Below are 14,954 nucleotides of genomic sequence, written 5' to 3'. Positions count from 1 at the left end.
TAACCAAAAAATTTTGGATGTACATGGTGGGATACATTTCTCTATTTTACATACAGACTGACTCTAAAGCCACAAAAAAAGATTTTTAATTGAAATTTCAAAATGTTGGATGAAAACCCCAAGATATCCTTTCTTATTACAGTCCTACATATTAAAAAATATTACTAGTAATTTGATTCTGGGTATTTTAAATTTTTAGAGATAGGCAAAGGAAAACTAAGTATAATACAAATACCTATCATATAAATATAAACAAAATAGAAGTAAAAGTGTAGTGTGTTATATCATTTGAATTTACACATACTGGACTAATGTGAAAAATGTCTTGGTATGCAGTTACTACATTCTATGAGAGCTTACTTCAGTGTGAATTAGTTCTTTAAGGAATTAAAAGGAACTGTCATATTTATACTAAAATTACTTGTCCTCCCCAAAATGAGAGAATTATTACCAGGCTTAAAAAGCCCGCAGAGAAAACATGCTCCAAAATACAAAGATTCTGTTTGCTAGAGCAGAGCTTCTGTGAATCCAGAGTTCAGAATAAAGTGTCATTAGAAGAACTGGAGAAGGCAGCTTGGAATACAAAAAAAAAATTATTTACTGAATGGAGCACATGTAACTTGAGCTTGGAAAACGTAGTGTTACTACGTGCAAAATAATGCAATTTGTAGGAAAGATGGGGAGAAACGTTTTAAGTCTTCACATTACAGATTTGTAGTCAGCTCTTAATTTAGAAAGGGGACTGGGAATTGCTGTGAAGAGCTCAGACCAAGTGTAGATTCCCTGAAAAAGGTTCCTGTATTAATTTCTGCATTAGTACCTGAGAAGCAATTGAAAATTAAGAAGAGGCTCAAATAGAGCATGTAGAACTCCCTGAAGACTGGTGTTGGCTTACAAAAGAAAAAATCAAAATGAGCACTCTATGTAATTCTGTGCCAGAATATTTGACCTTACTGTAAAAACAAGTACAGAATGCAGGGACAGTCAGATACTGGAGTAACATTGAACCTAGTCCACTAAAACTCTGGTAACAATTCTTACATAAAGATACCTACCCCTGTTTCTTTCTAATTCTTGCTACTTTTGTATATGAGCTTATTCTTAAACTTTTGTGCTCTTATATTGACTTTGTAATGTCTTTTAACTAACTTTGTGATCACACAGAGATTACAAACACAAGTTTAAGTCTGAGGTAGAGCACAGTAAAGAATGATTTCCGACATCAGAGATGACAAAATACTGTATTTTAAGTGGGCCCTTTAAAAGAATATTAAACTATTTTATATTTTTATAAATAATTTATTCTTTATAAAGAATTAAAAATTAAATATAATTTATTCTTTGTAAATAAATTATTCTTTATTAATAATACTATGTAATTTTATTTTAAGACAGATGACTTATCACACTGTGTCATCTAAAGCAGTGATGCACTAGGCCATTTTGGAAGTTCTTGCCACCTAGTTGGATTACTGCTGGTATATACATACGAGAAGGATCATCTGCTACAAAAGCATTTGAAAATCTGCTTGCTAATCACACTATTTAAAGATGTCCTGCAGACTTCCAGTACTGCTAGATGAAAGTTTTTTTGATGGAATAAAATGCTAGTGAAAATTTAAATTAAAACTGCAAGCATTTTCAAAACCTTTATCTGTTTCCTGGTAGCTCTGTTTATAGCTGTTGCTTGGATTGGCAATAGGTAAAAGATGGAATTTGAGAGCTAATGAGTAATCAGTGCACATGGCCATGGACTCAGTTGTAAGCTCAAGGCCCAGGCTAACACATGTTGGTTGGTTGGTTGGTACTCTGATGACCACATCTGGCAAACGTATGTGAAATTTGTATCAGCTGTTTCTGCTTCACAGATTCCTGGTATTGTCATAGTTGGAAAAGGCCTCTAAGATAACTTCTAGTAGTTAGCTGTGACCTTTTTTTAGAGTTCTGTTATGTATACAATAGTAACTGGGTTTTCTTAAATGTTACCTCCTCTCTCCTGTTGCCACATTGCTTTGAATGGTTGTCATCCACGTTGTTGTTCTGGACTTCAGTCTCTTCCTGCATGGACCCTTTCGTACTGCTCACTAGTGTTAAGAGTTCAAAAGCAGTGCTCCCACCATAACACAATGCAAAAATCTTTACAGAAGTTACAAAGGTTCCATCAAATACTTTAAAAAGAGCTTTTATTGAATTTTTAAAAAACTGAAAAAATATGGACTATTTTACCAGAACTTTCCCCAAAAAATTCAGCCTACAGTAGGCAGCTGATACAGGTTATCAGCAAGAAGTTGTCAGGTTTGAATACAGCAAATTTTCTGCTATACTGATGAGTGCAACAATATTTTTTCTGTTAAAAAAAAAAACTAAAACCCAATAACACTTTTTTTAAAAAAGTATTTTTTACTCCATCACCATGATGATGATGTTGGAGAGTTTTAGCCAACAGTTGTATGATATTCAGGAATAATCAGTTTATGCTTTACACATTTAGAAGAGTTTCCAATCAATCTTAACTAAGCTCAAGAACATACTGATTTTAATTCTTCCTTGTTACAGATATGTTGATATCGATGGTTTTGCCATTAGTAGCACTTCATGATCGATAACATATTGATGAGTAACTTGATGTGCAGATGCTGAATCTGGGTCACAGGATTCCAGAGGGTCAAAACCTTTGCTCTGTGTTCAGTTTGGCTGTTATTTATTTGAGGATATTTGGATCTAACAGCTCATTATGTGACCATCATATGTCAGAATTTATGATATTCTCTCTTTTGCAACAGCAGCCTCATAACAGAATAGCTTTGGGTTTTTTTCCCATATAACAAATGCTGTGAGGAATTTCTATTATGATCAGATGGTGAAATACAGATCTTTTTCTTTATACAGTGAATTCCTTCACTTTTGTTGTATACTGATTATCCCTCTAACACTACAGAGTGCATAAATTTCATCAAGAAGATCAAGGATCAAGAATACTTGGAATTAAGAAATATTTAACAAATTTAGTATAACTATCCTCATGTGTTCAAAAAAGTAATCAAAATAATTTGATCATTTGCAAATTTAGAAAGTTGTATTTTATTACTATAAGAGAAATCTGTACTCAGTAGTATCATAAGCATGAAAAATAGTTTTTATTAACATACAAAAATGATTAAGGAAAATAGAAATTGTAATTAAACATATACTTTCATGTATAAAAAAGTATTGCAAGTAAAAATCAGTAAGGTAATTCTTTAAGTTCTTGTGAACAGTTAGAAACAGGAGAAGGAATTTTCTGAAATAGAAGCAAAGAAAGTCTTCTGAAATAGAAAACATTTGGCAATATATTTTGATTTCTCAATAAAATATCCATGTAAACAGGTAATAAAAAATAAACCCCCAACCTACTTGTATATGAATATAACTAAATCAGAGGAAAGCAGGGGGCTTTGGCAGTGTAGCAGTATTATTACTCTGTGTATTTGCTTTACATAGTTGATCGCTGGCCTGCCTCATCAAGTTTGAGGTTTTGTTTCCTGGCTGCCTCACTGCTGATGCCCAGAGGAGGTTTATCAGTGTTACTGCCATCTGTCATTGTGGATTCTGCTTCTCTGCCCTCAGGAGGCTCCCCCAAGGGCCGCAGAACTTCCGCATTCACCTCTGGTGGGCGCTTCCAGTGGGGCCTGCTTGCCATCCACAAAACAAGGGCACCAAATATGACAAGCAGAAGACCAAGACAGTTGACAAAAGTTGCCTCTGGTGGGGATGCACTGTATGCAGGGTTTTGCCTTTGATAGGGAAGAAAGAGGACAGTTGTTTTAAAGGCAATCCTCATCTAAAACCAGCAGTCTCCTGCTAGGTAGGAGGTCTTTTTAAAACAGAACAAAACAGTGTCCCAACACTAGATGGTTATCATTCTGTGCAACTGGGAGTACTGTTTGCAATCAGTAATCTTAATTAAAAAGTGGGGGGAAAATACTTACAATGAAAATATAAGCTTTTCTGTGATTCCCATGAGAGCTGTTGCAATCACTGTTGCGAAGATGGTGAGACCCGAATAAACGTGTATTGGCATCAGAGCTGCTCGGAGGGGAACTGGAGCAAAAGGGAGCAGGAAGACAGCAAACCCCAAGACAAGCTAAACACAAAAAAGATTTATTGTTAAAGCTTTATGGGAAACAAGCTGCACGTCTCAAAAAGAATAAAAATCATCCTAAAAATTCCATTTTGAGATGTCATCAGGTACAAATTTGAAAATAATTGGCATTTTTGTTTTTGACTGTGTTTCCCTTCAAAACCAGAGCTAGATTAGCACCTGGGAAGCAACATGAAATATTTTATAAATAAAATCAGTATCCAAACTTACTGGCAATGTTAAAACTGCAACCAAACGAATCTTCAATGTCACTAATTCAGCAATATATTAAAGGTGTGACAAGCTATATTTTTAGTGTGTGAAGTTCATGAGAATTCAGGAGACGTGAATAACTTCCCTCTTCCATTAATTTTGTGATTATCATGTCACATGGTTGCAGTCACAGGCTTGCTCAGTCATCCTGAGGTTGCATCCTTTCTCTAGTTTGTTCTACCATTACTCACCCCTACTGCCATATAAGAAATAGTGCCAGAATTTGTATTTCATCTTGCTTTAACTTCCAGGCTTAATCTTTGTTTTGCCTTTCAAAACTGGATTAAAGAGCCTTGTATTTTCTCCCAGGGAAGCTTTTTAATACACCAAAATCAAGTCATCTCTTAATCTTCTTTGGATCTATTAAACAGTTGGAGCTTTTTAAATCTTTCACTGGAAGACAGTTTTCCATCTGTCACATTACTTTTCCAGATTTTCTTTTTAAAAAAAAAAATCTCTAGTATTTCATAGTAGTTTCACTAATGCCATATATAGAGGTTAAGAGAATTTACTTCTGTTGTCACAGCATTGTGAGAACTCATTTTGAACTTCATATAGTCTTTGAGTGCTTTTTTCCATAGACATTGCTTTCCAAGAGGCACTTCCCATTTGGCATTTCTGCCCTCTTTATGTCTTATATTTATGTCTTTGTCCTATACTGTATTGACATACATTTGGCTTAAATACAATATATTTACACTATTGTTCCTGTAGGTAGTGTATGGTGTGAGCATCCGCCCTCAATAATTTTTCAGTTCTGAGACTGATGAGCCATTTCTGGGAAATGTCCCATGTCTTCTCTATGAACAGAGATACTACTTTATGAATATTTTTGAATAGTAGTTCTCAGTCACTTAAAAAACATCTGTCTCCATCTGGAGACTTACATCCCAGTTTGGCAGAAGTAACAATACAGAGTTCTGCTGATGAGACAGCATGGCATTAAGTGCCATTGATCATGTTTGTAGTAGCAAGATGAAAAGAATTAAGATCTCATTTACAATTCTTTATCTAAACCTTTAGAAAAAAATGCTGGTAATCAGTATAGTAGCAGCAGAGATTTCCCTGAAATAACTGCATTATTAGGACAAGGAAGATCTTTGTTCCTTCTTGTTCATTAGCTGTTGTTCAAATATAAAGAATATATGCAACAATGCTACAATATGCTTGTTTTTTTCTAAGCATTAAGAACACTATTTCAATACTATTTCCTGTGCCTCCCAGCCTGAGCAGTGAAGGATAAAAGTCCAGCACCCAGATTCCTCATCAGGGGATTTTCTGTGCTTCTTCACCAGGAAATTAAGTCTTATTTTTTATTTTTAGTGTTTCGACAATTACAATTTGAAAGAACAAAATGCATTTCTATAGTGTAATAACACAATCTAGAGAATTCAGAGTGTATATGCAGAAATACCACATCTGGAGGTGTACACTAAAAACCAGGGCATGCCTGCTCTCCTTCTATACCAAATGCAAAACGTACTTGCGTAGCTCATTTTGGATATTACAACTATAATTATCTGTCAATAGGAGGAGTTCAGAGCATGCACATGAACATTATCAAGGTTTTAGTGATTCAGGGAAACTGGTTAGCTAGTACTAGCTCATTCAGATGACAGATTCTTTAGGTCTGCACTGCTCCCTGCTATGCTTGTTCTGCTAATAAATAGAAGTCATGAGGCCAAGAAGCACCTACTTACAATTATGATCACTGGAAAAAAAAAAGTAAAACCATTACTACACTTGAGACTTCCTTAATAAAAGCTCTAGCTGTATTTAAATATGCTGCTAACAAACCAAATCACTTGCTTTAGCTTCAGCAGTTTATGGAGATTAAAAACATTCTACTGTGTAAATGAGTAGTAAATAAACTGCCATTATTCCAGAAAATTAACAAAATTTGCTTTTAAATAATTTTTTCTGTGAAATCAAGGATTGCTTATTTGCAGCTTTGCATGCTTATTTGCCAAAACACAGAATGTAAAACAGGTATCCCAGTAGTTAAGAGTGTTGTCCCTGAATTACTAAAAACATTCTTCAAATTTACAACCTGTTTATAAATACACTTAGGTTCTGACCTGGAGAGAGTAAAATATAACAGCAGCCAGTCCAATCCAGCTGTGTAGACTGTACATATTAGGAATTTTCCTGGCATTGTGGAAGTCAAACACGGCTACCATAGAAACGATAGCAAGAATCATAGCTATGGTATTTAATCCAGCATGTATGAACTTCATTAGGAGTTTGCTGCACTTCCAGGTCCAGGGCAACCTGTACACAATAATAGCTGAAGAAAGAACAGAAACAAGATTTTATGCCTTATAGTATAACTTCTCATAAGAGTTTAATAAACAAGCAGCATACACATCGTTCCATTGTAAATTACAGGAAAATCCAACCTTTAATCTTCTAAAAAATTCTACTAAAAGGCTTTTTCTCCTACACATAGCATAGCCTATTCCAAATACACAACTGAGGCTTAAATATAGCTTTTAGGGAAATTTCTTCCCAAGTAAAAAGCCAAACCAACAAACAAAAGAAAAAAAACCCAAATCAAACAACTTAAGCACGTTTTTAAAAAAAAATAGTAAACAACTTGGTGTCTTTTCCTCATTCCTTAAATTGATCTGCATTGGATTTTTATTTTTCTGCTACTGGTCAGATTGCAGGAGTAGATCTCAATTCTTCTATTCACAAAACCACCTATTGATAAAGTGTGTAATATTATTTTAAAATATTCTTTTTGTCAACTTTGGGTAATGCTTTTCTCTAATTGCATTGATACATATATGACTATCTATTGCACTGATACCAACAGCACTACTTTAAATGGGAAAATGCTACTCAGCATAAGGGAATGATAATCTCACTCTTAAGAGACAAAAGAATTGGGCAACTATGACTTCCATCACTCTTAGATGAATGTAAGGTTTTTGCCTGTATTTGCTTTGTTAACTCCAGCAGACACTGTTTTGTCCAATATGAGCAAAACAGCAATATCTTGTGTTCTATCTCCAGATGCTCCACAAGAATAACAGCCTAGAGCAGCTTCTTACTATGCTCTTTGCTCAAGGTCCCCACTGCTCCTTCCCTGCCACAGCTGTCCTGCAAGTCCTTTCCATAGGGGGCACACATGGGCCAGATAAGACCACTGAAGCCCCATATACATCTGTTTACAAAATATGTAGTAATTCTGGATGTTCTGACAACATATAAGTATATTCAGGTAACCAGGGACAAGTATTTATGAGGACATCTGATCACTTGATCAGTAAAGGCTGCTGCCCACATCCATAATGTCTTGCCTGAGCAAAAAGGCTGAGCTCCATTAACCTTATTCATCACATCCTGATTTAAGATTTCTGCTTATGAAATTACATTCAAATCTTAGCTATACTTAAATGAAGGAACATATATAGTTTTTAAAAAAAATTTCCTGTTCCAAACATTAAGAAATAGTGTGAACCACACACACAAAAAAGTATTACCTGATAAATTCAGAGTAAAAATTTATTTCTCATGTGACTTACTCATTACTTCTCTGTAACCCTAGCTAAAAAGCTAAAAATGCAAAAAGCATAGGTTGCAGAAAATAAATAGGATATTCATTCTGTATGTTGTGATGAATGAGAATAATAAATGACAAATTAATTTCCACGTTCTGTTTACACTTTTTTTTTAACTTGGATGCATGCCAGGAAATACAGTACTGCACTAAATATTCACAAAGGAAACACTGTTCACAAGTGAAATTTCCAGACCACGATCAGATTTTAAATCAGGGTGTGCTTTTACATACTCTGTGAAAGTATAATACTGGAATAAAAGCGTCCCTTAGAATACTTCACTATATGCCATGCTTAGGTAGTTCTTAGCTTTCTACTTTTGAGAATAACGATAGTAAATCCTACAAAATCAGGAAGATAGAAGCCTTATTTTTAGGACAGTTTGACTGTTATCCATTTATCTATATGGTGTATATCTGATTCAGCACACCAAGCTTATTATCACATCCAACAGTTCCCCAAAAGTTACATCATAGTCTTCTGTCTTGTTAATATTGAAATAATTGCCTGCACTGGACTATAATTAGTTAACCTAGTACTAATGATCGTGATTTCTAATTCTGTAAAGCAGGTATGCCAGAAAGTCCCAAATGAGCCTCAACATCCCATGAGGATATTCCCAATAAACCCTCCTTGCTCTGTCTTAAAATATGGCCCACAGTAATAAGAATGGGCCAATAATTTTTCCAAGTGCAGCAGAGCACTGGATTCTGTAAGTCTTAGAGTAAACTTGCTTTGTGTAGATCCTGGTCTCAGTTTTCAGTCTTTGAGGATCAAGTCCAGGCTAAAGTTTTTATACAACATTTTAAATGGTGCATCTAGGATGCTGCCATCTAGGTGGTTTACCTTCCTAAATCACTATCAAACTCCCTAGTCACTTGCCCACATGGTCTCAGATCTCTCTCTGGGCCATGACTTTTGCAGGCTCTTCCCCATGAAAAATGTGATAGAAAAGCAAGGAATAACAGCCTGATTTGGACATTTGTTAAAAATACCATGCATTATCTTGTTACATACCACAGCCCAGGACTTATGCATGATAGCACAGTTTGGTGGAATCCTTCCATTGAGGGCTGTGTGAATAAACTGTAAGTTTAACAGATCTAATTGTTAGTCACTGTGAAATGACAAAGGCCCATTTCCTCATCACCAGTTTTGTTCCATTTCTTTGTGCTTTCCCTTGCCTTTGTCATAACTTGTGCTTTTCTGACCAGCAGGAGGAAGTCAGACAGTCTGGGGCAGAAGGGGAGAGGAGGAGGAAGATTCTGCTTTCAGTGGTGCAAGCGCTTAAAAACTGACTCAGTTGGGATGGGTACTTTCATCTCAAAATTGAAATAGCCTGGCTTAAAAGCACATACAGAATTACAGCATTTTTAGTGGTGAAATGCTAGAGCAGTCCTGTGCAGTATTTTCTCTGGATACAGCATCACTACTACTGTTAAGAGATTTGCCAGTCTAGGCTTTCATACACAGCTCTCAGATCTCACTCCTGTTCTGAGCTCTGATTTTAAAGCACATCACAACAGTGCAGAATGACCTTGCAATATCTTGTATTGGCATGGGACAGCTGTTCTTTGCCAAATGTACAAAACAAAATTCTAGAGTTAACTCTCTAGTACTTCTTCTGACTGCTGCATGTGTTTTAGGGAGGTGCCATGGATAGCTTGTGAGATGCTTTTCACCTTAGAAGGCACACAGCGTGGTTCTGGGAGTACATTGGAGATGCAAGGCACAGCAGCTTGAAGCTGCCAGAAAGGAATGTTCCTCTTCACTCCCCCTAGTTCCTCTCTTGCTCCTTCTTGTCTGGTTCTTTTGCTTACCTTTGGCAAGTTCTGAATGCCTGCTACATTTTTTGGGAACCACTGGAACAACAGAAGGAGCAAGAGCCCACTCATGATTTCAAAAGGACTCAAACTAACATCAGAGAGCTGCTTCTTCACAAGTTGCCTGCAATCAGACACTGACAGCTCGGCAGTAATTTCCTTTTCCAATTCTGGAAAATTCAGCAGCCCATTGTATGTTAGAAACTCCAGGGATTAGCTATTTTTCCTTTGAAGATACATTTGGTTATGTTTGAGGCAGAGATTATCATGTTTGTGAGATAACTCAGAGCTAGCCTTATCTTTAGCTGAGATTTCAACATGAAAGACAACGCTTACTTGAAAATAAGAGTTGCTGTCCTTCTTGCTCTTGCACTCTGTCCACTACCTCCCATCTCCCATCCATGGCACTTCTGGGATCCTTTGTGCAGGCAATCCAACTTTCTATTCTGGCAAAAAAGTCCTTTGGAGCCTGCCTTGTGTCTACAGTCATTGTTTAATATTTCCATTTTTAAAACAAGACAATTCCCAGTTATTTAACCCATTAATTCACGCCACTATTCCTTCAAGCCTTTTGTAAAACTAGCTTTTTCTTCATTTTTTCCCTATCTTAATTTTTTTAAAAAGTTGCTGTACTGATATGCACACAGACTTTTATTGCCTGTGTTTGTGTCTTGTTTGTGTCTAGTGCAATTACTGTGCACTGACTGTCAGGTATCATTTACCTATAGGTGCTGTAGATTTTAAGTGTTGCTATTTATTTCCAACAGCTTTTCCATTTGCTTGACAAGATACATGTAACATTTTTATCAGGGCACATTTACTGCCCAATGTACACATTATTATAGTCATCCTGCATACCTCCTACTGACCAACAATATAACATTCTATCCTATGTTTAGACTTCAATGAACTCAAGAAACAGTTGATTTGGTTATTATTTCAAGTCCTCCAAACAAATTTAAGTAAGATATTAATTAGCTTTCTACTTTGAACTACTTTAAGACTTCTTTTTCTTGTATATGTGCAAAGAGATACCCTCTCATCAAGAGGTATTCAAGGTATATCAAGAGATATTCCCCAGTCTCATCTAAATTACTTTGAATTCAGTGGCAGAATTTTGTCAGTCAGATTTGAATCAGATTCCCAGGGATATCTTACCTGTTCATGTTTCATCTGTTTTACTATACTACTCCTTCAGTCTCCAACTTTCTTGTTATATAATAGGATTTCCTTCCCAAATAATACTCTATTATCAATTAATTCTTTGTATTGGCTTTACATATAATCCTTATCTACACCAGATGTGAGGCAACATCCTTACTCTGACACAGGGAAAAACTGACTTTCAGAGGAAAAAAAAGCAAATTAGTAGGAAAAAGCTGCAGAAACTTCCCCCTATTTTCTTCAAAAAGTCTGTGCTTAATAAAAAAGAGGTAGTTTGATCACAGTAAGTGGTATAGATCTTACTGAAGTCATGCCAGGTGTTTCTCATTGCTTAGTTATAGCCTGAAGTTACACTTCCAATTGAGCAATATTATGTAAAACAACTTCAAAATGTTGTATATTGCTCAATAGCAATTTGTAACTTGAAGACACAATGTTGAGAACACACCCTAGTCCCACTGAAAAAATGAAATGTACAATGTATCTTCAAATCACAACATTCCCTTCAAAGCCAGGACCAGACAGCCACCCACTCCTCCTGCATCTGCCAACCTCTGGCTGGCTGGGCTCCTGCTGAAGAGGGAGCAGACATGTGGTGCAGACATGTGCCACTGGAATGAGTGTCCGGATGTGCTGGATGAGTTTTCTGGCTGGATGAATGCAATGTATCATTCAGTGGTGAAGCAAATGTAAATAAGGTTATTAAAAATGAAATTCTAAGTTTGTCTACACAAAATTTGAGTATATCTTCTATTAGAAGGAAAAAAATACTCCTACCTACATCTGTAGTGTAAGTCTCCAGAGGCTCTTCATTACTGAAGAACAGTAAAATCTTCCCCGTGTCCTCTCCCCACAAAAGTCAGTGTTAACACTGCTTGAGAATTTCTACTGTTCCTTGCAGTATTTGCCCTTCTTGTAGATGTTACTCCTAGTTAATGTTTCACTTACCTCTCTTCATTTTGAAACTAGCCAGAATTTTGTCACTGACTTTATAAAAAATTACTTTTAGAAGTGGTTATCTGTCAGATTTCCCCATTAGTTCTAATGCCACTAGCATAAACTGGCACTCACAAATTTCGGGATTCTTAAGTGCCCTTATTTTTGCAATATTTAGCTCTGGTTTAATTATATTCACAGACCAGATAAGCATCTCTTTGATGCTCTATCATCATTTGCTTTTTAAAGTTTACTGAGAGCACTGTATTTTACTTTCCTGAACTGACACTGTTTATCAATGGCAGTGTGTCTAATTTAGTTGTTTCCTTGGAATTAACCAGTTATGCTAGCAGCAAAAACCCTGCTCAGACTCCAGTATTACTGTTGGCTTCAGTGAACAACTTTCTCACTTAAGACCTAACATTCTTTGTGTGGGATGGAAAAAAGCATACTGTTCATATTCATGTATAATGGGAAACATTTAAATGTCAGTCCAAGGCTGTACTCTATGCAAGCAAAGTTCATACACTTTATAAAAAAAAGAAAAAGCAAACCAAAAAAACCTCAAACCAACCCACCACTGAATCATAATCATTGTATGTTATTTAAGCCACAGAATAGAGAATGAATTTAAAAGATGTATTTTACAAAATAATTTATATGAAGTCTGTGCTGACAAATTGCATTTTATGATGCTTATGATGCTGCATTTTTTCTGGCATGAACTCTGTTCCTGGATCTAGCTTTAGTGGTACTGAACTTTGTTCTCTTGGGACATGGGAGAGAGCCAAAAGAGAGGGAGCCAAAAGAGAGAAACTTTCCTAGGGTAGCACTTCTGGCACTTCGGTTCTCAGCTTGCATCAGTTCAGGCTGACAAGGAAAACACATCTCGCAAGCATTACTCCAAGTGAAAGGCAGTCTCAGGCCAGGGTAAACAAGTGCTTGCGGAAACAAAACAAAACAAAACAAAACAAAACAAAACAAAACCATATAGAGCAGTTTCGCCTTATTACAAAAGACTCTTTGTCCCCTTTTCGGGGAGTGCTGCCTTTCTTTAATGGCTCCGGCCGTGCCCAAGGGCTGCTGCGCTACCGCTGTCACCCGCTTAGCCGTCCCGCCAGCTCCGCTCCGCGCTTCCCTCCGCCCCGGCCCCCCTTCCCGGGCTCCAGGCAGCCCCTGCTCCCCCGCAGCTCCCCGCCCCGCTCCGTACACCTCCGTGCCAGCCCCGGGCCGAGGCCCCCGACGCACCGATGCCCTGGATGAAGACGAATCCCGTGATGATGAGGACGGGGTGCCAGTTGAACTCCCCCGCGCTGCCGTCCCAGCTCAGCCCTTCGCGGTAGCGAAAGACCCAGACGAGGGAGAAGACAACGGACACGAAGCCGACCAGCAGCGCCGAGACCAGCAGCGCCAAGAAACGCCCGTAGTCCTCCATCTTCCGCGCTCCGTGCGCGGCAGCCAGCACCGCGTAGAGGGGCCGGGCGGGCGAGCAGGGGCGGGAGCGGGAGCGGGAGTGGGAGCGGGATCGGGGCGGCACCCCCGGTGCCTGCCTTCGGACCTGCCGCATCGCCAGCGGGGTGCTGCCATTTGGCGTTGTTTAGGTTTTGTTTTTGTTCTGGTTTTGTTTTCTTAAGTAATTTTCCCAAGCTTGCCTGGAGTTTCTTTCGCTCTTATTAGAAAAGAAGCTTCTATTTCAGCCCGTCTCATGCCAGGGCGCCGACCCCACAGCTCCGCCCGCTCCTCCCGGCACCGGAGCGGGGGGGTTCTGTTCGTGGGTGTTGTACACATGGTTTAAGTGGTGAGGGAGGACAACGATGGGCGACGGGAATTTACAGACCTGCCATAAAGATAACCGAGCACAGCCGTAAGTGCTGTCAGATAAAGAAGGAATGTTACTGGGATAAGAGGCAGACAGCGTACAGAAGAAAATGCTGTTGGAGCTTACTTTGAGACCCTGCTGGGCTGTACTTGCACTACACTTTCTAACATGATCATCCCTTTTACTTCCCATTACATTCATTAAGTTCTTTAAATGTAAAACAGATACTAATGATTTTTATATGGCCTCTGGCCAAAGGATGCAGGAGTATTTGAGCATTGTTCTGTTGAGTAGCATCAAATACATCCAGCATCTACTAAGAAAGGGAGTGTGCAAACCGTAAGACAATTCAAACAGTTATGGAAAGGCTCAGTGCAGGAAAGCTAGAGAGGAAGACAGAAGAAAACAACAGAATTGTAAAAGAGACAACAGGCAGCACTAGACAAAAATGTAACTTATTATGTTAAACCAGTTTTGTCAGATTCTGTATTCAGTGGCTTTTTCCTTTGCTGTAGAACATTCAGTTGGCTCTGAAGCCTGGCATTGTAGTAGAAATGTATTAATATATGCCCAAACACATATTCAGCACTACTTTTCTAGTATTTGATTAGCCTACTTTTGAAATATATATAGTATCAAAATACATATGAAATAGAAGTTCATTACCTGATTGAGAGGAAAAAAACCCCTATTCACTGTCCAGTCTTTGAGCTATCTGGTATCTCATGCTCAAATTTAGGCTTAAAAATTAATGGAAACCATTTTATGTAACTAAGAATAACTTCAGCAGAGATTCTGCAATTCATACCCACTTCTTACTTACTAAAGTGTTGGAAACATCTACATGGAGATGTGAAGACCAAGCCAGATTGGAGTTAAATGCAAATATAATTCTTCACTATTCTTACTAATCTCTTAAAAATAGAATTTGGTGTGGTATGACCTGCTCTCATGATTTAAGTGGTTGCTCATTCTAGTCACATCATCAACTAGAACATTGATTTTGTTAAGTTTCACAAGTCACAGCATCTGGATTAAGTGAAGAGGTGAGCCCCAAATCATCCAATGGATGTACTTATGCATAAATATCCAAGGATTCCAGATTGTCCCCAGCTCATCAGGCAAGCAGGTCATCTCAATGTTATGTTCATGAAAAATTTTCTTGGGTTTTCTGTTACTGCTTCAATGCAGTGAATATTTCTATTCTTCACTTGCAAGTCACCATATTATTAATGTCATGTGGCTTAAATAGC

General features: G+C 37.7%; 1 protein-coding gene across 1 annotated transcript; it reads right to left on the bottom strand.

Moving 5' to 3' along the window:
* Nucleotides 1-3,155: 3,155 nt before the first annotated feature.
* On the bottom strand, nucleotides 3,156-13,464 carry LOC103538730 (cytochrome b reductase 1). The gene is made up of 4 exons (XM_030454244.1): nucleotides 13,131-13,464; nucleotides 6,472-6,680; nucleotides 3,969-4,123; nucleotides 3,156-3,773 (listed from the first exon to the last, which is right to left on the bottom strand). The coding sequence occupies exons 1-4, from the start codon at nucleotides 13,447-13,449 to the stop codon at nucleotides 3,473-3,475; spliced, it is 984 nt and encodes a 327-aa protein (XP_030310104.1). The 5' UTR covers nucleotides 13,450-13,464; the 3' UTR covers nucleotides 3,156-3,472.
* Nucleotides 13,465-14,954: the final 1,490 nt, after the last annotated feature.

The sequence above is a fragment of the Calypte anna genome, chromosome 7 (assembly GCF_003957555.1).
Source record: "Calypte anna isolate BGI_N300 chromosome 7, bCalAnn1_v1.p, whole genome shotgun sequence".
NCBI lineage: Eukaryota > Metazoa > Chordata > Aves > Apodiformes > Trochilidae > Calypte > Calypte anna.
Note: the sequence above shows the minus strand (reverse complement) of the source record. Positions and strands in the feature narration are given on the sequence as shown.